Source organism: Aotus nancymaae, unplaced genomic scaffold (assembly GCF_030222135.1).
Source record: "Aotus nancymaae isolate 86718 unplaced genomic scaffold, 86718_ANA_hifiasm-v0.15.2.pri h1tg000067l, whole genome shotgun sequence".
NCBI classification, from domain to species: Eukaryota; Metazoa; Chordata; class Mammalia; order Primates; family Aotidae; genus Aotus; species Aotus nancymaae.
In genome coordinates this window covers 33,089,229-33,113,293 of record NW_026988482.1, presented here as the reverse complement: position 1 = coordinate 33,113,293, position 24,065 = coordinate 33,089,229, and the positions used below count along the sequence as shown (strand labels likewise).

General features: G+C 50.8%; 1 protein-coding gene across 2 annotated transcripts in view; it reads left to right on the top strand.

The window, feature by feature from the left end:
* Positions 1 to 22,440, top strand: part of FAM107A (family with sequence similarity 107 member A) — a 53,381-nt gene extending 30,941 nt beyond the window's left edge. The window contains exons 1-4 of one of the 2 annotated variants that reach the window (XM_012462822.3): positions 9,112 to 9,281; positions 16,707 to 16,881; positions 18,890 to 19,046; positions 19,571 to 22,440. In XM_012462822.3, coding sequence (XP_012318245.1) covers positions 16,712 to 16,881; positions 18,890 to 19,046; positions 19,571 to 19,678 — 435 coding nt within the window. In that variant the 5' untranslated portion in view covers positions 9,112 to 9,281; positions 16,707 to 16,711 and the 3' untranslated portion in view covers positions 19,679 to 22,440. Of the gene's footprint in view, positions 1 to 9,111; positions 9,282 to 16,706; positions 16,882 to 18,889; positions 19,047 to 19,570 lie in introns of those variants that run through there. The other variant, XM_012462820.3, reaches the window with a different exon arrangement.
* The last annotated feature ends 1,625 nt before the right edge of the window (positions 22,441 to 24,065 follow it).

The following is a 24,065-nucleotide window of genomic DNA, read 5'->3' as shown; positions in this document are numbered from 1 at the left end:
AGCAGAGAGGTACAGGGCCTCTGAGTCAGAGCAGAGGATAGGTCTGGGCAGTGGCCATGGGCCAACCAAAGAGAGCTTGGCCAACAGTTGGCCTTGGAGGTACCACTGCTGGTACCAACGTTGGAAACAGGTGGCAAAAGGGAGGTGGTACTGCGTGGCTGAGACCCCAACCTCCCAGTTCAAGATTCCCTGGCCCCTTTAGACACAGCCTCGAATAGAGGCCATCCAGTACCCTGGACAGCTCCAGGAGTCTCTGGATTTCAGGGGCACAAGTTTTGCGGGCTGAGAACTGGGTTGGGTCTTGGTTGTGCACACATGGGCAAGCCACCTCACCTCCCTGAGTCTCAACGCCCTCACCTGTGAACTAGAGGGAATACCCACCCTTCAGGGCTGTTGTGATGAGTGAATGAGATAACAGAGAGGCAGAGAAACAGATGGCCAAGGTCTGAAGTCAGACCACCTGCATTCATATATCCCAGCCCCACACTGTGTGACTTCAAAGAAATAGCTTCACCCTTCTGAGCCTCAGTTTTCTCTCATCTGCAATGTTAATAGACCCAGCTTCATATGATTCTGAAGATTAAATGAAACAGAACATGAAGCACACAATTAACATGAGTTTTTGTTTTAGAAGAAACTTATCACCAGACACAGAATAGATCCTCAAAATTGCCAGTTTCTTGTATCTCCCAAAACCTCCGGTGAGCTTGGCACCTCCCACCTTTAGACCTGATTGGCCCACTCACCTCTGATTGTTACAGACACTGCACAAAGCCAGAGAAAGCAATCCTGTGGAGTTCCACAGGCCTCCGCCCTAGCCCCCAGCGAAGACCCTGCCTCTCAGTGCCACCCACCCCATGCTACTTGGGACATGTATTAAAGTACCAGCATACACCTCCAGCAGCCTCATTATGAGCTACTCTCTCTCTCTCTCACTCGCTCGCTCTCGCTCTCTTGTCTGTCTCTCTGTCTCTCTTTCTCTCAGCTGATTAACCTCACAACCCTATGAAGAAAGTACTCTGGTTATCCCCATTTTACAGATGAGGAAACTGAGTTTCTGTGAGGTTAGGTAACTAAATCGTGGGGTCACACAGCTGTTAAATGGTGGCCGTGGGACCTAATCCCAGGTATGGCACTTCAGAACCCCACACCTGCTGGTAGCATCAACGAGGCCAGCGGCCAAAGAACGGGGAAGAGTAGGTGGGAGACCGAGGCTGAAATCAGGACGCTGTGTTCTCGCCTTGGCTCTGGAACGCTGGGGCTAGGAGTCCTCACTGCAGACGCTCACCTGCGCCCTGCCTGCTACCTGGGCGCGGGCACCTGCCCTGGTTCCTGTCCCCCTTCTTCCCCCGGCGGCGGTGTCTCTCCCTCCGTCTGCCCCCCCCAACGCCCCCCCCCCCCCCGCCCACGCCGCCGCGGTAACCTGACCCTCGGCGGGGTTTGGGCCTTGGGGCCGCGTCACTGTCGCGGAGGCGCTTGGGCTCAGAACTACGCTCCTGCCCTGCGCTCCCGGCCCGCAGTGCTGGCTCCGCAGTAGGACGCGCGGGAGCATGGCGCAGAGGCTGGGCGAGTGGACCCGGGGGCCCTCCGATGCCACCGGGCTCTACAGAGCCGTGCTCCTCAGGTCAGGTAAGTGGGAGCAACGCCACCTTCGCCGCGGGAAGAGCGCGAGGAGGGCTCGCACGGCCCTCAGTCCCTGGCAGGTCCGCCACTGGGCGCCTCTGCTTCGTTGCTCTGCTGCTTTCCTAACCTTCCGTCATTCTGTTTGCTTGTTTGTTTGAGATAAGGTCTCATTCTTTCTCCCAGGCTGGAGTGCAGTGGTGCCATAGCTCCCTGCAGCCTCCAACTCCTGGGCTCAAGCAATCCTCCTGCCTCAGCCTCCCCAGTAGCTGGGACCACAGGTGGGCGCCACCACACCTGGCTAACTTTTTTTTATTTTTTTGTAGAGAAAAGGTTTCCCTAGTGTTGTCCAGGCTGATCTCTAACTCCTGGGCTCAAGCGATCCTCCCGTCATTCTTTTTAATTACTTTTCTTTTTTTTCTTTCTTCCTTCCTCCTTTCTGCCTTTCTTCCCTTCCTTTTCTCCTTCCCTCTTCCTGCATTCATCCTTTTGGGGATCTTTGATACACATTGCTGTCTTCCTATGTGTGAGAACATGCGCACACAGTTTCTCGACTACAGAAGTCCTGCGGGGTTCCATCTCCTGGCTGATCTCTTAAATAGAGACACACAAGTGCGCGAAGGTGGCTGTAGGCGCGGGAGGTTTGGGCCAGGAGAGAGGAAAGTGGGCACGACCCGAGTAGCAGGCAATGGGGCGTAAAGAAGCAGGAGCCGGCTGCGCGGCTGAGGGAGGTCCGCTGTCCAGCGGGGCGTGACACAGGGTGGGGAGGGAAGGAATGGCAGAGCTACGACAGCAACCGCCTTTCTGTACGTGTCCATGCAGCGATTTGGAAGGAAAGCAGGTGGTTTTATTTGTTAAGGTTCAGGGGGTGGGTGGCAGACGCTTTTTCTCTTCCATCTTTTTGTTTGCTTGTTTGCAGTAAACGCGTGTTGCTTTCCTACTCAAAACAATAGGAAGCCTTTTTATTTAGAAAAATGAATTTAATGCAATACATGACCAGTGTCCAAATAATTTGGAGAATACAGGAATCAGGGGAGCAAGAGAAAAAGCAAAGCCTCGGTAAGCTTTTGGGGTATTTCCTTCCGGACTCTCCTTAGAGACAGACGTTTGGAAGGAGGTGAAACTCGATCTCGTGCTGGGGTCCCTGCCCGGTGGGGGTCGGTGATTACAAAGCGTCAAGGGACTTGGGCTCACGGGCCAGTTATCCTCTGCCTTGGACGAGGAGCTCGCCCCACCCGTGAGCCTGCCCGCCGACCCCTGGAGCCGAAAGCGTGAGGCAAACCAGCTCCGCGTCTGCAGCGGCGGTGCCTGTCCCGGTGCCTGTCCCCGCGCCCGCCCGGCCCGCTCTGGAACTGCTCGCCTCTCTCACTTAGGCCCCGCCTCCGGGAGACCCCTCCGCCCAGTTATGGGAACCACAGTTCTCCAAGTCCCAAAACAAGAACTGGCCCAAACTTCAGGACTGGCGGCGCCTTCCTAGAGGAGGGTTTCAAATCTGGCTGAGGCGGGGCAGGCAGAGAGGGAGAAGCTCTTTGGGAGGCCAAGGCGGGCAGATCCCTTGAGGTCAGGCATTGGAGACCAGCCTGGCCAACATGGTGAAACCCTGCCTCTACTAAAAATACAAAATTAGCTGGACATGATGGCCGGCACCTATAATCTCAGCTACTCAGAAGGCTGAGGTGGGAGAATCACTTGAACCCGGGAGGCGGAGGTTGCAGTGAGCCAAGATTGTGCCACAGCACTCCAACCTGGACAACAGAGCAAGACTCTGTCTCCAAATAATAATAATAATATAACGTGGTGGCACATGCCTATAGTTCCAGCTACTTGGGAGGCTAAGGCAGGAGAATCACTTGAACTCGGTAGGCAGAAGTTGCAATGAGCCGAGATCACGTCACTGCCCTCCAGCTGGCGACAGAGTGAGACTCCATCTCAAAAAAAAAAAAAAAAAAAAAAAATCTTGAATGCTCTTAAAACGAGTTATTAACATAATGGCTACCACTTACAGCGGCAGGCACTATGTGAAGAGCTCTCCATACCGTATCTTCTTTGTTCCTCAAAAACGCACCTGTCCCATTTTAGGGAAGAGGATACAGAGAGTTGAAGGTCACCTAGTTGTCCAGTAATAGAGCCAGAATTGGGGTCTGGTTTGGTGCCAGAGTCCATGCTCTTAATCCCAGCGCTGGAAGGGTCACCCCTGTGGAATAACTCCTGTTTGGCCATGGCTGGAAGGCAATACAGTCCTGTAGTTCAAGTCCACCTGAGGGGCATTACCTGCATCCTAGCTGGAGCTCAGGTCATGTTCCTGGAGGGGAAGAAAGCATCTCTCTGCCCTGTGGACCAAAGGGCACCTCCCCAGGTGTCTGTGGGCATCAGCAACTATACTCCTCTGCAGCCGGAGGGGAAGACGCAGCCTCCATCCCTGCCTCCGCCAGGTAGGGCTGCCAGATAAAATACAGGGCAATCAGTTCTATCTGAATCTCAGAGAAACAACAAACCACATTTTAGGGTAAGCATGTTCCAAATATTTCATGAAATATACTAAAAAGTTACTTGGTGCTCATTAGAAATTAAAATGTAACTTAGATGTGTAGCATTTGTATTTGGTACATCTAGCAACTATGCTGCCAGGAATCATGAATTTGCTTGATTCAACAGCTATGGTCTGCCCAGGTTCTCCTGTGCACGCCCGCGCGCACACACACACACACACACACACACACAGGCACACAAGCACACACGCTCTCTCACATCCTCTCCCCATCTGTAGGTTCACTGTGCTTCTTGTCTGACTACAAGGGAATTAAAATGTACTGGGGGTGGCGGCACCCCAGGGTCCTTCTGCAGCTAAGAGACCAAATTAACCATGCCTAATTGCAGCTGGGTGGAGAGCCAGCTTTTGAAACAAGACTCTAAGTTCTTCCCCACCCCCTCACACTTTCCTGTTTTCACGCTTGAAATCCCTCGACTGGGTAAATTCTTCCAGGTTCAAACTTGTAAAGGCGACTCTCATTCCTTTTATAATCTCTCCACGGATCCCATGACAGATTCTTTCTGCCAGTACAGCTTCTTCTCCCCTCGAGTCCTTTCAGCCGAGCATGTTTGAGGGGCAGGGGGGCACAGTTTGATCCTAGGGCTGTTTTGTGGGTGGCTGTTCAGAAACCCCACTGAGGCCTTGAAAAGGGGCCTTGGAGATTTAAACTGAATACAGGGCTGAGGAGGAAGTTTTAAGTTGCCATGGAAACTTCTTGTTTGATGTTTTCAGGCCAGATAAGCTGTTCTAGGTGCCCATCAGCTTGGAGAAAGGGGACAAAAATGAATGAAAAGCTCTTTGGGGAGGTTATTTTCCACACACTGCAGCCCAGCCCACCATAGATGCAGGAAAATTCTCCAGCTCCCTGTCAGGACTGCCTCCCCTGGTCTTTCCTGTCCCCTTCCTTTGGGTTCCTCTGTTATAAAGGGACAGAGGGAAGACAGGGAGGGGTATGCCCAGCCTCTGTGCTTCCCCTTCAATGCCCGGGATCACCAGGGGGCTGAGCAAGTATGCAGATCCCCAGGCCCCTGGCCTCCCAGAGTCCTTCCTTTTAGAAGAATTGGAAGACCTCCAGGGAAAGCTACACAGAACGAGGCAGGAGGCAGCGACTGGGGCTTGAATTCTGCAATTACCTGGAGTAAATGCCTCAAAGGCTGGTTTGTTGAGAGGGCCTCTGTTTTCCCACATTCAAACGGACATAACCGAACCAGATGTGATTCCTAACTACAGTTGGTTGGGAAAGGTTGCTCTTTCTCACATTTTTAATTCTTAGAGTCTTTTTCTGATAACAAAAGCAATATATGCTTGGGCCTTTTTTTTTAAGCTACAAACATTACAGAAATATAGTAACAAGGGCCTGTAATTTTACGCTATAGAACAATGGTCCTCAAACTCTTTAATATAAATGAACTCCCAGAGGAGTATGTTAAAAATCCAAATTCCACGGCAGCTCATGCCTGTGATCCTACCATTTTGGGAGGCTGAAGCAGGAAGAACACTTGAGGCCAGGAGTTCAAGACCAGCATGGGAAATGTAGTGAGATCTCATTTCTTCAAAAAACAAAAAATTAGCTAGGCATGGTGGCACATGCCTGTAGTCTCAGCTACTTGGAAGACTGAGGTGGGAGGCTTGCTTGATGCCAGGAGGTCAAGGCTGCAGTGAGCTGAGATGGCACCACTGCACTTAGCCTAGGTGACAGAGTAACACCCTGTCTCAAAAAAACAACAATAACAAAAAAAAAATCCAGATTTTTAGGTTCCTCCCTCAGAGGTTCTGAGGAGCTATGCAAGAGCATGTCCTAGTAATTCCATTTTTAGCACTTATTTCAAATGACGTCTAGTAATAATATTTGAGATACATTGATCTAGAGTTGACCTCTGCTAACACATTAGTGTATTTGCCTCCACACTGGTTCTTTTTGTATATACCAACTTTTTTATCTTGAAAAACAAGAGATTCTACTACATATGATTTCTTATTAAGTACATAGGAGACATCTTTTTCAGGTCGATCCATAGACATGTTTATTGGCTGCATCTCATCCTGGGGTGTGGCATCGTCTCTTACTGATGGAGTGTGGCCTGGGAAAGGGCGGTTGTTGACCTCTGATCTCATGTATAGTTGCACCTACACGTGGGCACACAGCAAGACCGTCCTGTAACAAGCTCAGCGCTATCAAGGTTTTCGGTGTCTTCAGGTTAACAATAGTTATCAAGCCTCTCAGTACTGGGACAAGAAGATAGGTAGGTCCCTGCCCTGGGGCTAGCAGTCTGATGGGTTTGTATACAAGTTGGACTGTGAGAAGAGTTTTTGTGGGAGAAGTATAGTGACTCCCCACTTCCCTGGGGAAAATGATGCCCAACATCCGAGGATGCCTGCCCAGTTCTCGCTGGCTGTCAGGTGCGTGTTCCTCTGGAGTGTACTGGGTGATGGGCTTCTGTCTTCTCCAGGGATGAGCAGGAACTGTCAGAAGCTCCCCCGTTCCAGGATCCTTCTTACTCCCCAACTGTTAGAAAGTACTGGGGGCCAGGTACAGTGGCTCACACCTATAATCCCAGCACTTTTTGGAGGCCAAGATGGGCTGATCACCTGAGGTCAAGAGTTTGAGAACAGTCTGACCAACATGCTGAAAGCCTGTCTCTACTAAAAGTACAAAAATTAGCCAGGTGTGGTGGCAGGTGCCCGTAATTCTAGTGGAGGTTGCAGTGAGCCAAGATTGCACCACTGCATTCCAGCCTGGATGACAGAGCAAGACTTAAAAAAAAAAAAGTAGAAGAAGAAGGCACTGGGATTGGTTCAGCTGAGCCACCATAGATCCTAGGAAATACTCAAAATACTTCTTTGCAGAGGAGGACAACGTGTGTAAAGAACCAGGGTCAGCAAAGAGTGGTTTGACAAGAATCTAGCTGTCCTCTTCTACCATCAGAGTTTGGGGAAGTTAAGGCAGTGCAGGATGGGAGGCTGAGGGGGCTACCATTCAAAATGCCTCAAGAAATGCAGAATTGGGGAAGAAGAAACAAAAAGGACCACACGTTGTTTCCAGAAAATTGTTTTATACCTGAGAATTTGAGGCCCTGTAAGTTTAAGTGGTTCCAGAATGGCCAGCTTGGCCAAGGCTCCCTGGACATGCCTGTCCTGTCCCTCCTGCTCCATCCCTGACTTCCACCTCCCTCGCTCCCAACACAGTGCCCAGCCTGCCTTTCCATCACACCAGGATCCACCCAGCCTGGGCCTTCCCACTGGCTCTTCCCATCCCCCAAAGGCTCTTCCATGGGTACAGACTTCACACAACTGCCCCCTTGTGATTCAGCCACCCTAAAACATCACCCCTCAGTGTCCACTCCCTTTCACCTCACCCAGACTTGCGTTCACCACGGCGTTCCTCACTGCCTGTCGTCATCCTATGCGTCTCCTTCTTTACCGAGTGCCCCCTGGAAGGTAGGTTCCCTGACGGCAGGGATATTACCTGTGTCATTCACGTGGTACCCCCAGCACTTGGAACAGTGCCAGGAACACAGTAGGAACTAAATAAATGTTTGTTAAATGAACAAATAATATAGGCCGAAGAAGACACAAGGTTACATTGTTAATGCCTCCATGCACCTGTGACATGTGTCCTAGGCCTCATCACACTCTGCCAACCAAGAAAGCAAAGCTGGAGTGGAGGCCCAGTCTAACTGGTGGACCCAGCTTCCTCACTGGGGTCTGGGATGATACTGAACAACAGAAAACACTTCCGGCTTTTCAAGTGAAAGCTGATTCTGAAATTAGAATGCCTCCATTATCTACAAGCACCCAGGTGGGCCAAAAAGATCTACACACATTGTTTACCTTTTTTGTTTCTTTTTTGGTTTTTGGGGGTTTTTTGAGACAGTGTCTTAACACCCAGGCTGGAGTGCAGTGGCCCGATCTTGGCTCACTGCAACCTCTGCCTCCCGAGTTCAAGCAATGCTCTGGCCGCAGCCTCCCGAGTAGCTGGAATTACAGGTGTGTGCCGCCATGCCCAGCTAATTTTTGTATTTTTAGTAGAGACAGGGTTTCACCGTGTTGGCCAGGCTGGCCTCAAACTTCTGACCTCAAATGGTCCACCCACCTCAGCCTCCCAAAGTGTTGGGATTACAGGCGTGAGCCACCACTGCCAGCCTACTTTTATATTTCACATTCGCACATTCATTCATTAAGCCACTTCTTATGGAACACATATTCCGCCAGGCAAAATGTGCCATGCTGGGCTCTCAAAATGTGCCAAGAGAGACACAGAGTCCAGGTCACTCTTGCAGAAAAGTCCTATATGTTGAGCTTTGACTGTGTGCTTCACTAATGTCACCTCATCCATGTCACCTCTCAACTACCCTGGTATGCTCCACATTTGACAAACACAGAAACCAAGACGCAGAGACACTGAGTGGCTGCTGAAGGGGCTGGTGCTGGAACCAGGGCTGACACACGAGCCTGATGAGACCCAGACACGATGCCTCCACTCTCCCACACTGTTCTGTTGGCTCCTCTGTGAAGTTCCAATGACTTTCAGGGTATCCGGAAAACGCTGTATACGGAGTTTCTGACCCATTCATGGATAATCAAGAACTGACCCAATGCTAAGCAATTTCTCCTCCCTTTACACCCCACCCTTTCCCCCCACCAAAGCCATTTTCGCCTAAAGAATCCACATCACTGCAGCAGGAAGCTTGGCTTCCCCGCCCATGGGGAAGTGCTGGAATCCACTCTTGCCCGACCCTCCCATAAGAAACAAGGGAAATTCCTTTACATGAGCCGCCTTGCTCAGAACAAAACTTGGCATGTTTCTTATTCCTCATCAGTCTGACAAAATAGGTATTTATTTGTGCCTCTCAAGCGTGTGGCTTGGACATGATGTTCCGCATTGTGGAAGTGGCCGTGCACCAAGTGAAATATCCGTTACTATAGTAACAGTTCCTTTTTATTGATACCAGAATAAACAGGAATGCAAAGGCTGTCTCACTTGTTGGCACATTTCAGCTGCCTCCCGTTCCCAGGGGTTTAAGAACCGCCCTCTAGAGGCAGCCCTCCTTGCTAGTCCGGGACTTCCCAGTGGAGTGAAGAGCCCAGCAACACGCTCCTGACTTCCCTTCCCAAGGACTCGACCTGAGAAGTAAGACCATCTCTGTTCTGTTTCACCTGCTGTCGAGAGGGGTGCTGTTTGGGAGGAGGTGGAAGGGAAGGAGGGCAGACCCCGTGCACTGAAGTGGGCTGTCAGAGAAACTGAGTACTTCGAGTTTAGGTACCTGGGCTATGTCCCTGCATCCGTAAAATGATACTGGAGACACCTCCTGGCACCCTGGGTTTTGGAAAAGGGTAGGAGACAAAGAAGAGAGCCCTCAGACACAGCCCTGAATTCTTGTTGATCTTTTTCTGCTGCAAACTTAGATGAATCTGAATTAATGCATGATATAGCCTCACCTAAGTCAATTATCACACAGTATGGGGGATTAATTCTCAGCACAACCAACAGAACACAGGTTTCAGCATCAGAGCTTGGCTCAGATTCAAGCTCTTTCATTCACTGGTTGTGTGATTTGGGGAAATCAGATGACTTCCTGGAACCTCAGTTTCCTCAACTATAAAAAGAGGGTAATGACAGTACCCACTTCCTCAGTCTGTCATCCGAATTTCATATTTCATGAGATCTGGCTGCTAGGTGCTTAGCACCGTGCACGGCACACAGTGTGTGTAGGTTAATGTGTGAAGGGCCTGCCTTTCTGGTGGATTTGGCTTTAGCACTTTGTAATACAAGGCAAGTCTGAGATTGGGCCAGAAATCAAGAGCTGTAGGATTGGGTATGTCACTTTGTGAAACTGCTACCAAACCCAGGTGGCTTCAGGCTTTGAGGCAGCCCCCACACCTGTGTCTCTGGGTGGCTTAGATCCTGAGTGGCCCCCTTAGCTCTGTTGGTGGTAAGTACCTACTGGAATTTTCCCTGCAGAGGCATCTGCCAGGTGAAGTGGCTGGCATCACGCCACTAATGAGCCAGCAGGGATTCTAGGTCTGTGAGGGCTTGATCCAGATCAACTGAACAACGCTGTCCGCTAACCTTGCTAAGGACCCTCCATGTCTAGCCCTGGACTCTGCTATTCAATTGGTTCAAAATCCTAAATGCCCACCCAACATTCTCCTCCCGAGGTAGGAAATTACAGCAGACCCAAGGCAAAATGTTCAGGAAGTCAGCCTTGAGTCATTGCATCCAAATGGACAAGCAGCTCTGCTGGGGGCTTCTGGGCATCAACCAGAGGCTGCTGGGAGATCTAGAGGTGGCTCCCAGATACACTGTTGTTTGACTGCTGGCCAGTGAAATACAAATAGGCACTTTCCCCATGGAGAGGAAAAAAGCCAGAAGGATCAGGAAACCCAGTGACCATGCTTGTCACTTTTACTGAATGCCTCTTTTTTCTTTGCCAGTCGTTATTTTGAAAGCCTCTTTTTTTGCCCTGCCATCCCATTATATGCTGAACCAAGAGGGTTCTGAATGTGTTCTGAACCCAGCAGCTTTAACAGTAATGAGGAAGGAGGAAGTGGGGGCAGAAGACGGAAGGCCACCAGCTGGTCCTCTCCTAAACAGAGACCAGCCTGAGGCCAGATAGGCCTGTGGATTCTAGCTTAAGCCCAAAGCTGCTAGGGCCAGGCTGGGGCTCCCCAGTGAGAGTTTGTATTTCACATAGGCTAGGAGTCCTCAAGTTAGAAGGCCCCCATGTTCTCATCTATAAAATGGGCTCACACAGCCTCTTCATTGGGGTTTCTTGACTATCCAGAGAAAGAAAAGGACATAACCCTGCTTTGTCAACTGAAAGACATTTTGCACCTTGAAGACAGTAGAGCAGCAGAAAGAGCACTGAATTTGGAATCCAAAGGTCCTGGCTTTGCTTCTTCCTCTCTATGTACCTTGAGACAAGTAGCTTGGCCTCTCTGAGCCTTGGCGTTCTCATCTACAAAACGGGGTACCACTGGCTGCCTCTGAGGGTGATTTTGAGATCCAGATCAAATCTGGAGTGGTGGCCACAAGGTTTCTTCAGGACAGAAGTACCATGGTTTGTCTTCAGTGGGCATCACTCTGCCAGGTGCTGGGCTAAGCCATCGTGCACATTATATCACTTCATCTTCCAAACTGCCCATGAATAGGCCGTTATCCTTGCTGTATAGAGGCTCAGAGGGGTTAAGCTACTTGGCCAAGGTAACACAGCTGGGAAAGATTTGCCATCATGACTCAAACCCAGTCTGTCTCCACTAAACCATCTGCTTTAACCATTGCTTTACTGGCTCCTGTGTCATTTGTTACAACTGATGCCATCAAAGACAGAAACAGAACTACCAGGACAGGGGAGAGGCAAGTGGAAGGGACATTAAGGTCTTAGACAGTCCGGGGTCCCACGGCTGTTGTCAAGATGAACAGGGCCCCAAGACTCCATCAGTGCAGCTCCCATTCTGTCTCTCCTTACTCTCTTCTGTGGATGAGGGCACCAGTGTTTGGTTTCAAAGCTGCCACCCTGCATTAGCCATGCATGCCCCAGTGGCCTGGCGAGCTCACCCTGGGAGCAGCAGTGATCCCAGCTGAGCCTTGCTGGGTATGGGGCCAATGTCCTGTGGAGCCTCTGGCAAGGAGCTGTGGGGCCTCTTGGGTCACAGAGGAACCAGGGAGGAACCAAGCAAGGGGCTTCCAATCTCTCCTCGGACTTCTTATTATCCCCACCCCAGGAAAAACAACATCAGGCCCATAGTCTGCATATTAAGTGAGAATTATTTGCCCATCCTATAGTCATGCAAGACACTCAATTTAGCTCTCACCTACTGGTGGCCTCCACCCCATGCCCAGCACTTGAGCTCATCCGATCTTCACAGCATCCCAATTCCACAGAGGAGCGTCCCAGAGGTTAAAGACCTGCCCAAGGTCACACAGCCACTAAGAACTATGACCTTAATCAGATCTGCTCACAATAACCAGGCCAGCTACAGTCAGCTGAGATCACTCAAGGCCAAGGCAAAGAAGTTTGTGTTTTGGGTTTTTTTTTAACTCCATGGTTTACAAAGTTGGCTGACTCTAGGAATCACCTAGGGAGTTTTAAAAAATCCCCAAGGCCAAGCAGTGTCCCCAAGCCAGTTAAATCAGAATCCCTGTGGTGGGACTCAGGCCTTGGAATTTTTGAAACTTCCTGTGGTGATGCTAATATGCAGCCAAGTTGAGATCCACTGATTTAACCAGTGCGGTTTCTGACGATGAAAAGGCTCCCTCTAGGACTAGGAATGGGATTTGTTAATAGTGATTGCTAATAGCAGCTGACCGGGTGGTCACACTGCCATTCCAGGGGCACCATTCCCAGTTTAATCTATGGGAGTTGAGGACTTGGTGTTGTGACGTGCACAACCGGCCTGCTGTATGTGGCAGCCCCAGTAGCCAGCACCAAGCGCTCAGCTCTGTACTAGGCATTGGCCAAGCAGCTTGCAAGTATCACCTCGTTTATGACGCCACAACTTCATAGAGGAGGATTCTACAGTAATGCCCAATTTGCAGAGGAGGAAACACCAGCTCAAAAGCAGCTGTCCCATCTCAACTCTGCTGTTCACTGGGAAACCGCCATAGAGAATAAGTGGGCATGGTGTGTCTCAGGGCTGTGGGATTTGGTCTAAAGGCTGTGGTTTCCAGGCTCCAGCTCCAGACGGCAGGGAGGCAGGGACAGAGCTGACATTCAAATCCAGGTCCGAATGGCTCCAGCCTCCTTATCCATCTGCCTCCTCCTGCATTTCTTTAACAGCCATGAAGAATATGAACGAGCCACTTACCTTTCTCCTTCCTGGTTGGCCTGCTCCTCCCTCTCCCTGCCAGCTCTTTTCCTGGGTGTTCACCTTTTTCTTTCCAGAGAGGACCTGTCTCATGCCCACTTCCTCTCTTGGCCCTCCATGGCCACTCCCCTGATGGAGCCCAGAGTCTTGGATCTCTTGGGATGCCCAGCAGCCTTGGGAACAACCCCAGGCCTCTGCCTTAGGAGGCCCAGCTGACCGCCCAAGACAGCCTGGATTTTCTTGGCCTCACACCTGTGCTTTGTTGAGTAATCTCTTTTATAACAGAACCTGTGTGAGGTTCTTCTCCCAGAGGCCTCGGTTGAATAAATTAACAGGAAGGTTGGCTCAGCTTTCTAAGTCCTGGGGTCCCCAGAAGCCCACCCCACCCCTCGTAGGTGCATACATGGATCTCACAGGGGTTGTTTGCTGGGGCTCAGCACCCTGAGTGGCAAAGGCAATGGTTTTTCTCCTGCAGCTCTGAGCTAAGGCACCAGCCACATCCTTCAGGGTTCACCCACCACACCAGCCTGGCCTCAGGGAAACACTATCATCCACAGCTCACCACTAATTTAATTAATTTTTTTTAAAAAAAGGCCTAGGGGAAACCATTGAGCCAGAGCTGGCATAAGATGGGACTTGGGGTGCAGAACTGGCTTCATAATTGACAGGACCCAGTGCAAGATAAAAAAGGAGGGTCACTTGTTCAAATTGCATTTGGAATTTTGAGACAGTGACAACAGGTCAAACCAAACAGGGACCCTCTTTCAAGGACGACCCTATGTGACTGAGCCCCACTGCCTGGCCCTGGGGCAGCCAACCCACTGGCTGGCTGGCAACTGAGGTATGGGGTGAAGGGCTCAGCCAGGCCAATTAGAGATTTTTTCCATGGAATTTAACAGGAGAGAGAGACAGAGACCACCCACTGGAAGTGAAGGAAACCGAAGTCATAAAACATCCCAAGGCCTCTGACAGTTTCCCCGCACAGCAGCCAGAATGACCTTTTTAAAAGTGAATCAGGCGTGCCTTTCCCCGACTTGAACCCACCCGTCCACCCTCACTCCAGACGCCTCCCCGTCACTCAGCTCACACCACTCCAGCACACTGTGTCTTTTTGTTCCCGAACAGACCCAGCTTGTTCAAGGTACATGAGTCACACATGCTGTTCTCTAGGCCCCAAATGGCCTCCCTCCTCATCTTAACTGTCAGATCGTCACGTCACCTCCTCAGAGAGGCCCTCCCCGCACCTGGCTGACAGCGGGTCCCTCCTTAGTCCCTGTGGGAGCCTGGAGCCGTTTGTGGTCTTCTGTTTTCATTGGCTTGCGTGTGTGCTGACTGTCGGCCTCCCCAGCAGAGTGTGGGTTCTGTGAGCGCCGGGACCTCGCTTGTTCAGTTCTCCTCTATGTGTCCAGTGTCTACCACAGTGCCAGGAAAATCACAGGAACATGAACACTTGTGGAATGCATGACTATTTTTATTAAGTTATGCACTTTCTCAGTGGTCATTCCCATTACACAGAAGCTCTTGATGTTGTGTACTTAATTTGTATCTGGCCACAATTGTCGAACGCGCTCAATTCCAAATGCTTTTCTGTTCATCCTTTCGGGAATTCTGGGTATATCACTACATCCATGCAAATATTAAGGCTGCCTTCTCCTTTTCTAAAGTTATCCAACTTATTCTATTTCCTGCCTTATCGCTTTGGCAACAGACGGTGAGTTCTTTTAAGGATGGTGTGGCTGATGAAAAGCGAGCAGCTCTGGAAGATTTAGGGGGCATAGAGGGACTAAGAGCAGGTGAATAGCCAGGGAGCCAAAGTAGTTATTAAAGCACGGCATGAGCTGAATACGAGAGCCGAGATCACAGGAAGGAAAGAGCATAGCTGAGAATTACTCAAAGGATGGGCGACACTTGACAACAGGAGTAGGCAGCAAAAGAGGGAAGAGCCCAAAGCTCCAACCTGAATCCAGGTGTCCTAGTGCACTGGCACCCAGACAGCTTGATCCCACGGACGAGCAAATATCAAGTGCTCATTTTAAAGTAACTACAAATACTGTTATGATTCCTTTTTAAGGACCAAAAAATTAGAAAGGATATAACCTGAAAGCAAACAGCCATATGAAAAAGATGAGAAAAAAGTTAATTAGAATTCTCATTTTAGAAATGGTCCTGAGAATGTGAATTAACATGTCTGTGCTCTGACGCTTCATCTGGCTACATCCAAAATACCTTATAATAACCACCTCTTTCTCCAGGTTACACAGCACCTTTACATACGTGGTCTTACTTGCTCCTCCTAACAGCAGCCTGCCAGGGGTCATCATAGAAAAGCCAAACACGGGTCTGGTGGCCACCGTTGCAAAGAACAATCTCCCGTTTGACGCCTACATTCCCAACCTGTCACCTTGCAATGTGCACCCCGCCAAACCCCTCGTTTGTATTTCCCGACCCCAACAAGCTGTTTGCCGCTTCCAAGTTTTCACATATCCCCGTTCATCCACAAAACTGCGTTCGGGCAGGGAATGGTTCTCACCCCCTTCCTAGTGTGAGGGCAGAAATCAGTCTGTCCACAACCAACATGGTGGCCCTCGAGAGGGGACTGATGCCTGGTGTTCCAAGTGGGGACACATGTTCCCAGTGGTCACATGAAAACCACATGCCACAGGGCACGGGTTCCCCAAGACCAAAGAACACTTCGAAAGTTGTATTGAAGAAAATTGTGTGAAAGTTGTGTGAAGAAAATTACCAACAAATGTGTATTGATCACCTACTGCATTCCAGACCAGACACTGCCAACTGTCAGGAACTGGCATATGTTAGGAGCTCAACCTCTGCAAAGCCGGACTCATGAAGAGGGCAGAGCTAATGTCTACATTTTCACTAAAATCACTATAAGCAGCTCATGGCCAGGCAGTGTCTATACCTTTGAGGCCTTTTTTTTTTTTTAATCAGTCTCTTTTCCTCTCTGTGTCTGTCTGTCTGTCTGTCTGTCTGTCTCTCTCTCTCTCTCTCTCTCTCTCTGTACTTGCTCTCGGGCATTTCAAGGATAAGGAGCCAGTTTGCAGAAGAGGGAGGCCTTGTGTCTGAATTTTAAGTAAACTGACAGATTTGAAACTGCTGTGGTAGAAGTGGGGCCATTGAGTGGCCAGACGTTTGACAACTATGCCTTTGCTATTAGGAACAGCAGTCTCTGAACTTCGTCCTCTCCTCTTTGATGTGAAGAAAATGAAAAGCTGAACAGTTCCACACGAGAATTTGGAACTGTGCTAGAGTTAGACAATAAAGGGTAATACTTTCTTTTTATCACTGCATTCATCCAAATTGTTTTTAACAAGTACATATGAGTCTTTTTAAATGTATTTTTCCTTTTCTCTTAAAGCTCATTGAAAAACAGAAACTCAAACATAATTCCATGTATAGTGGGGGAAAACTGTGGTTTGCAAAGTCAGGCCAAAAGTTCATATGTGTCAGCCTGTATCTTGAGGCCCATTATCACTTGACTTCCATACTCCAGACACATCGCAAACTGCATCTCCAATTCTGACAGCCCTGGGCATGCATTCCATCATGGTTTCCATTTTTGTAAGTGAAGAAACGAAGGCTCAGAAAGTCAGGTAGCTTGCCCAGGTATGCACAGTAGCAGGTGGCCCAAGTCCATCTGACATGAAAACCTTGCCCTTCAACTGTGCCCCACGGGGCAGGGTGGGATGAGAGGCTCAGCTCTGAGCAACTCCTCTGTCCATTTCTACAGCCTCCATGTACTCGGAGATCCAGAGGGAGCGGGCAGACATCGGGGGCCTGATGGCCCGGCCAGAATACAGAGAGTGGAATCCAGAGCTCATCAAGCCCAAGAAGCTGCTGAACCCCGTGAAGGCCTCTCGGAGTCACCAGGAGCTGCACAGGGAGCTGCTCATGAACCACAGAAGGTGGGGATGAGGCCCTGTGGCCCGTGCACGGCAAGCACCTGGTCCTGTGGGACTTGGGGAGGTGCCCCTGGAGGAAAGCAGGGTTGGCTCTCACCCTGGGGCTTCTGGAGACTGAGGAGGGCTGAGTGTGCCCTACACGATCACCAGCAAAACCTGTAATGGCCCCATCCCCAGCGGGCCCCTGGGAACCAAAGGGACCCAAAAAGCCCTGTTCTCTCGCCCAGCCACCCGTTTCACACCCACACTCCAGATACATTTACTGAGTACATACTATGTGTTGGGCGCTGAGTCCAGACCTGGGGGTGCAAGAATGAATGGGACCCAGTTCCTGTCCTAACAGACAGGGACAGGTGCACAGCCAGGCAGTAGGATGGGTGCATTGGCCTGAGACCCCAGAGGAGGAACCCGAGAGGGGTCTAAAATGACTTCACAGGAGCAGTGCTGTTCAGCCATGACCTGAAGGGGGACTGGAGTCAGCCAGGGTGCGAGGTGGGTGTCGGATGGCAGAGGGAACCGCATATGCAAATAAGCAGGAAACAGGAATTGCTCACTGTGCCTCGGGCATTGATTGTGCGGTGCCGGCCAGGGCAGAGGATGGACTGAGGAAGGGTCTACAGCGGGGGCACTGGTCTGATCGCGCTTCAGAAGGGCCCTCCTGGTGAGGTGTAGGGATGGGGGAGCTCACAATACCGAAGGGGGCAGGAATATTGCCGAGGCCCAGGATAGTGGCTGGCTCTTCCGTGGCAGGCCGTGGTGAGCATTGACAGAGACAGGCCAGGGGGCATCTGGGAGGTGGCAGGGCTGGGATGGGGCAATTGTTGGGACGTGAACTGGAGGAGAGAAAGGCTGAGCCCCCTACCTCCGGAGGACCGGGAAATACTCCTGCTCACCAGTAACAGCGTGAACGCAGCAGTGCTTTCAGAGCTCCCTCTGCTGGCCGTCTGTGGTATTAGAGCCGGTTGTGATGATTGCATTCTTGTTTTCAGCTGTGACCGACATCCTCGCAGTTACTTTGTACACTGAGTGGCTTTTGTTTTTGTTTTCAATTAATATTATAATATAAGCATTTTCTCTGAATAGCTTTTAGGCTCATCCCTTTAATATCAAAAAACACCACCACAATCAACAATAAAAGCTTAAAGATAAACCAGAGAAAGTATTTGCAATATAAATAAATTTTATTTTTAAAACTCGCATATACAGAAAAAAAATGAATATATTCAGATCTCTTAAAATCCACAAAGAAAGATGAATCAAAAGTAATACAGTACAGCCAGACGTGGTGGCTCACACCTGTAATCCCAACACTTTGGGAGGCCAAGGCAGGAGGATCACTTGATCCCAGGAGTTGAAGGCTGCAGTGAGCTATGATTGTGCCACTGCACTCCAGTCTGGGCAACAGAGCGAGTGCTTGTCTGTAAAAATAATAATAATAATACAGTTAATTCACAAAAGAAGAAATGCAAATGGCTGGTAAACATATCAAATGTTGTCCCACGTGACTAATAAAGAAACAAATGAAAACCAGATATTATTTCATGCCTACCAGATTCTCAAACATAAAAAGATTGGCTGGTGATGGTGGGGAGAAACAGATGCTCCTGTACACTGTTCACAGGGGGATACACTGGATAATGTTTCTCAGGCACAGGTAGACCTATGTACCTAAAATCTTTTAAAGGAGCCTGGCCCAGCAATTCTACCTTTAGAAACATATCCTGAGAAAATAACCAGAAATAACATAAAACCTGGTCTCTGCAGTCAGACAGACCAGGGTTCAGATCCTCATTTGGCCCATCTGTAGCTGTGACTTGGACTGGTATCTTCAGCCCTAGAGGCCTCAGTTTTTGTCTCTGTAAAATGGGACAGTAATGGGTCCACCTCCAAAGCTACAGGGAGGATTGCACAAGGTAATAGTGGAGGGTGGCATCAGGGCAGGATGAAGCCCTGAGGCTGGGGGAGGCAGGAAGGTGATGGTCTCCTGACCGCTCCTCCCTCCCCACCCCAGGGGCCTTGGCGTGGACAGCAAGCCAGAGCTGCAGCGTGTCCTGGAGCACCGACGGCGGAACCAGCTCCTCAAGAAGAAGAAGGAGGAGCTGGAGGCCAAGCGACTGCAGTGCCCCCTTGAGCAGGAGCTGATGAGACGGCAGCAGAGGCTGAACCAGGTGGGTGACAGGCACCCAGTGGGGAACAATGCATCCTCCAGGGCAATCCCCTGGCCCAGGGAGGAGCTCTGCTGTGGCCACAGCTAGTGAGAAGGAAGAGGGTCAGCAGACAGAGCACTGGACTATGAGTCCACCCCTGGCCCGAGTCCTCCCTCTGCCATTTGCTTTGCTGGGTCCTTAGGGCAAGTGGCTTCCCCTCTCTGAACCTCAGCTTCCTCACCGGCCCAGTGTCCTGCATGCTGATTCTGATTTCATTCTCATAACTGTCTGATGAGCCAGGTGTCATTCTCGCTTTAGAGATGGGGAACCTGAGGCCCAGAGGAGCTGAGTGATTAGAACCAGACTTCACAAGGAGAACGCAGTCTCATGCTCTGTGCCCCAGCTACCAGGCTGGCAGCAAAGCCCATCCCCAGGCTGGTTCTGTTCCCCCACTGTGTGGGCCCTCGGTCCCAACTCCATGGGTTTTCACAGTAGGAATCCCCATAGCCCCACCCACCTCACTCCTCTGCTTCTCCCTCCTTCAGCTGGAAAATCCACCAGAGAAGGAAGAAGATCACGCCCCCGAGTTTATTAAAGTGAGGGAAAACCTGCGGAGAATTGCCACACTGACCAGCGAAGAGAGAGCGCTGTAGGGCTGGCTGCTGGGGCTCAGGCCACCGCACACCCCGGCCTGGACACCCTCCTCCAGCCCTTCTGCACCTGGCAGCCCTGGGCCCCAGGCCTTGGGACATCTGTGATGTTTCCACCTGCTTCTGTAGAAATGTGTCACCCCAGAGGGCCTGGCTCTCCCTGGGAGGCTGGGGTCCCTAAGCTCCCAGGCTTTTCCTTCCAAGCACCCAAGCCCTCCTGCTCCAAGAGGGAAACCTGTGCTCCTCCCTGCAGGGGATTCGGAGCCCTGCACGGGAGGTTTTTCTGGCAGAATTGAGGAGGAAGAGGCAACCCTCTGGCTTGACAAGCCTTCTGTTCTGCCCAGGCCTTCCTACCAGGAATCTCCGAGGCTCCCCGGGGCCCCGCTTCTCCGCGCACCCCAGCTCCTAGGTCTCAGAGAACTCCCCCACCTGTAGTTTTACCTGCAGCTAGCAGAAGTTAGCTTCAAGAGCAACTGCCTCCAAAGCCACTGAGGGGAAGAAGGGCAGGGCAGACGGCAGGTGGCCTTGTTGCAGGCATCCCGGCCACGTGGGAGAGGGCTAACACAGATGGCTGTTTAGGGTCTTCTCCCCTCACCCATGCATTCATCATCCCCTCCGCACAGCACCCAGTCCAGGCCTTCTAACCACACCTAGCCAGGGTGGCCGCCTTCCTGCACCTAGAAGTCTGCTTCACAAACGTGATAGTGCACAAAAATCACTGGGGATCTTGTTAAAATACAGCTTCTAATTCAGTAGATCTGGGGCGGGGGCTGAGATCCTGCATTTCTAACAAGCTCCCAGGTGAGGTGGAGGCTGCTGGTGTGAGGACCCTGCTGTGAGCAGCAGGGCCAGAGTGCCCAGGGCTGGTGTATATTAGAAATATCAGCCAGGCGTGGTGGCTCATGCCTGTAATCCCAGCACTTTGGGAGGCCGAGGTGGGCGGATCACCTGAGGTCAGGAGTTTGAGACCAGCCTGGCCAAGGTGGTGAAACCTCGTCTCTAATAAAAATACAAAAATTAGCCGGGTGTGGTGGTGGGCACCTGTAATCCCAGCTACTCTGGAGGCTGAGGCAGGAGAATCACTTGAACCTGGGAGATGGAGGTTGCCATGAGCCGAGACTGTGCCACTGCACTCCAGCCTGAGAGACAGAGGGAGACTCTATCTCAAAAACATAAATAATATAAATAAACATCACCCCTGAAGCCATCGCTGCTCCACACCTCCCGACTGATGCCCCAGGAATTCCCAACTCTCAAACACACCTGGCCCCACCTCACCTCTGTAACCCAGGGATTCTTCATTATCCACCCCACCCAGACTCCCACCCTCAGGGATTCCCCATGAAGACTTTGGCCTAGCAAATTGTGTTGGTTATGTAAGTGTTGTTTCAATCAGAGATGTACATGATTGCCAATCTGCATTTCTTACCAGTGTGACCGCACTGTTATGATGCAATTCTAGCCAAAAAAAAAAGAAGATTTTTTTTTTTTTTTACTTTTTCCTACAGTCTTTTGGAAAGCAAATATACAATAATTTCCAATAGGCTTCTGGAATAGAAACAGTGGTTTAAAGACCCCACTGATACCTTTATGGACTGGCCCCTTTGAGTCTCCCAGCGCCTACCTGGGCCAACTCCAATGAAATCATCCATTTTTCTTCTTCAGAAGGCCTTTCCTGTGTGAGACTCACATATTTTAACCTTTGTGTTATCCCATTTTTACAGATTTAGGGAATGAACCAGGCCTGTTTCTTTTCCCCTGAAATCCCTGCCTCTGGCTTCGTAAACCCGTCATCTGAGGTGACAGAGCAGTGCTGGAATAGCATCTCCTTTCACACCCCAAAAACTGCCACAAAGAGCAGTCACTCGCATGTGCTTCGATTCCTGGAGGCAAACGTGGGACTGTCAGGAGGAAAGGGATTGTCCTGGTCTTAGTCATAGCTGGGTGATTTGAGGGTGACCGAAGTCATGCTTTTCCTGTGTGTGCTGCCAGCACAGGGCTGTACACGCAGAGATTCCGCCTGTGTGCGTGTGTATAAGTCAAGCTCCGAGAGGCTCCTGAACGTGACTGGCGTGCTGAGAATGTGGTTATGCTGTTTAATGCCTGCCAGGTGAGGGTTACGCTGAAGATGCACAATCCCTAAAATGAAGATCACCACTTCCCCAAAGAAGCAGCCCTCGGGTCCATGTGTTGTTCAGACATGTGAAGAGAAGCAAGACAGAGGGTCCCAGATGGACAAGGGCTCTCCAAGGGAATGCCTGGGGCTTCACCCAGTGGTCCCCAGAAGTGCTCCTTGGAGGCAACAAATCATTCCATGAAGCCCCAGAAGTAGATGGGACCTCAAGCGTCACGCCCTCCAGGGCAGCCGTGCAGACACCCTCGATTCCCAACTCCATCTTTCCAGCCACTCCAACTGTGGAGGCTATAAATCCAGATTCTCACTGTTCCAGTTTCCTTTGCAGCTTAGGATGACTATGTGATCAGCTATGGCCAATGAAATGGAAGAGGACGTCTACGGGGTCTTCTGGGAAAGCTTATGCTTTTCCAGTAAAAGACATAGGCATGGCTAACACCTCCCTGGCCCTCTTCTTCCTGCCTCGATTGAGGGTGTGATGCCTGGAGCCACAGCAGCCACCTTGCTACCATGAGAAAAAGGCCAAGAGAATCACAGAGTCATTGACCCTATCACTATTTCACCAAGCCAATGCCAGCAGCCATCCTTCTCCTCTTGTAAATAAAATAAATCCCTCTTTGTTTAAACCATTGTTGGTCAGTCTCTGTTACTTGCAACCAAAATTATCCCTAACTGACACAGAAGGCCAGTCCCTGCCTGTCCAAAATTACCTGCAGGCTAGGCTAAAACTCCAGATTCAACTTTCCCATCAGAAGCCTATTGGATCAGGATACCCAACTGCGGTGCCTGGGATCTGTTTTTCTCCACCTTCCCCATAGAGCCTGCTGGGCATGAGTCTGAAAACTGGTGCTCGAACATCGCTAATGCACACATCATTCAACAAATATTTGTCGAGTGCCTGCTCTGTGCCAGGAAGCATGCCACGGGCTGGGGCACAGTGGAGAGCAAAGATGCAGTGCCGACCCCTCATCCTGATGACTGCAGTGGCCTCTCCCAACTGGTCTCCCCTACTGGCCTTGTCCCTATAGCCTGTTCTCAACAGAGAAGCCAAAATCATCCTGTTCCAGACTAAGGCAGAACTTGACTCTGCACGGAGCCCTCCCTAGCTCCCAGTGGAGTCTCCTGCATTCCAGGTGGGCCTGCGAGTCCAGCTCCCTCTTAGCCTCTGACCTCCTTCCTGCGCTCTCCCCCTCGCCCACACAGCCCCAGTCAGCCTGGCCTCCTACCCTCTCCAGGCACGCCCCATCTCCATGCCTTCCCACCTGCTCTTCCCCAGCCAGGAGTATCCTTCCCCCCGAGAACCGCCCGGCCCCCTCACTTTCTTCGGGCCTTTCATCACGCTCCTTCTAAATGAGGTCCCTTTTAGCCACCCCATCTAAAATCTCAACTTCTACAGCCTTCCTCTGCCTGCCTTGCCTTCTTTTTCCTCCTATATTTTATTAATTTGTCTCATGTGTCCTTCCTAATGATAATGTCAGCTCCATGAGGGCAGAGATTCTTGTCTCTCTTGTTTACTGCTGAATCCCTAGTGCACAGGGCCCAGAGAAAGTGCTCACAAAGTATTTGTTGAATGAATGAATGAGAAGCCCCTTCTCCCTCTGCAATACACCTAGCCTCTTCCCAAGCCCAGCCCATAACAACCAGAAAAGGCCCCACCTACCTCCTTTCTCCACAGTCTCCACTCTGACCTACAGATGTTTATTTGGTCGGAAGCCCTCCTCTACCCTCTTGGGCGTTCATCAATACATCTGGGCCTGGCCTCACTGGCATCGTGCCAGGAGGACCCACATCAGAGCTGCGTGGCTCCTGCACACCACAGGGGTGTCTAGAGAGTCAGCTCTTCCCTGAAGGCTGATGATGAGGCCATCACCCAAGCCTGGACCGTGGAGAAGCAAAAAGCTGCTGCAGTAGCTTTGACTTCAGACCTTTCCCTAAACGGGGAGCCAAGACAACAGCCCCTGTCCTTGCCGGCACCACGCTCTCTCACACGCACCAGACCACGGGTCCTGGTTTGGCTTTTCAGAATGCCCCTGTCAATGGCAAACCAGCACTAAACACAAAACCCGGGATAGAGGGCTGACCTTAGGACGTGAAGGGACCCTCCATCCCTGATCCTGTAGCCTGTGTGTCACTGGAGTCCTCAGAGCTCAGGAGCTTTGGCGGGCAGCCTCACCACACCTGAGGTTACACTGACTCCAAACCCTATGAGGGAGGGACTCTGTCTGATTCTGCTCACCTTTTTCCAGGGCCCTGAAA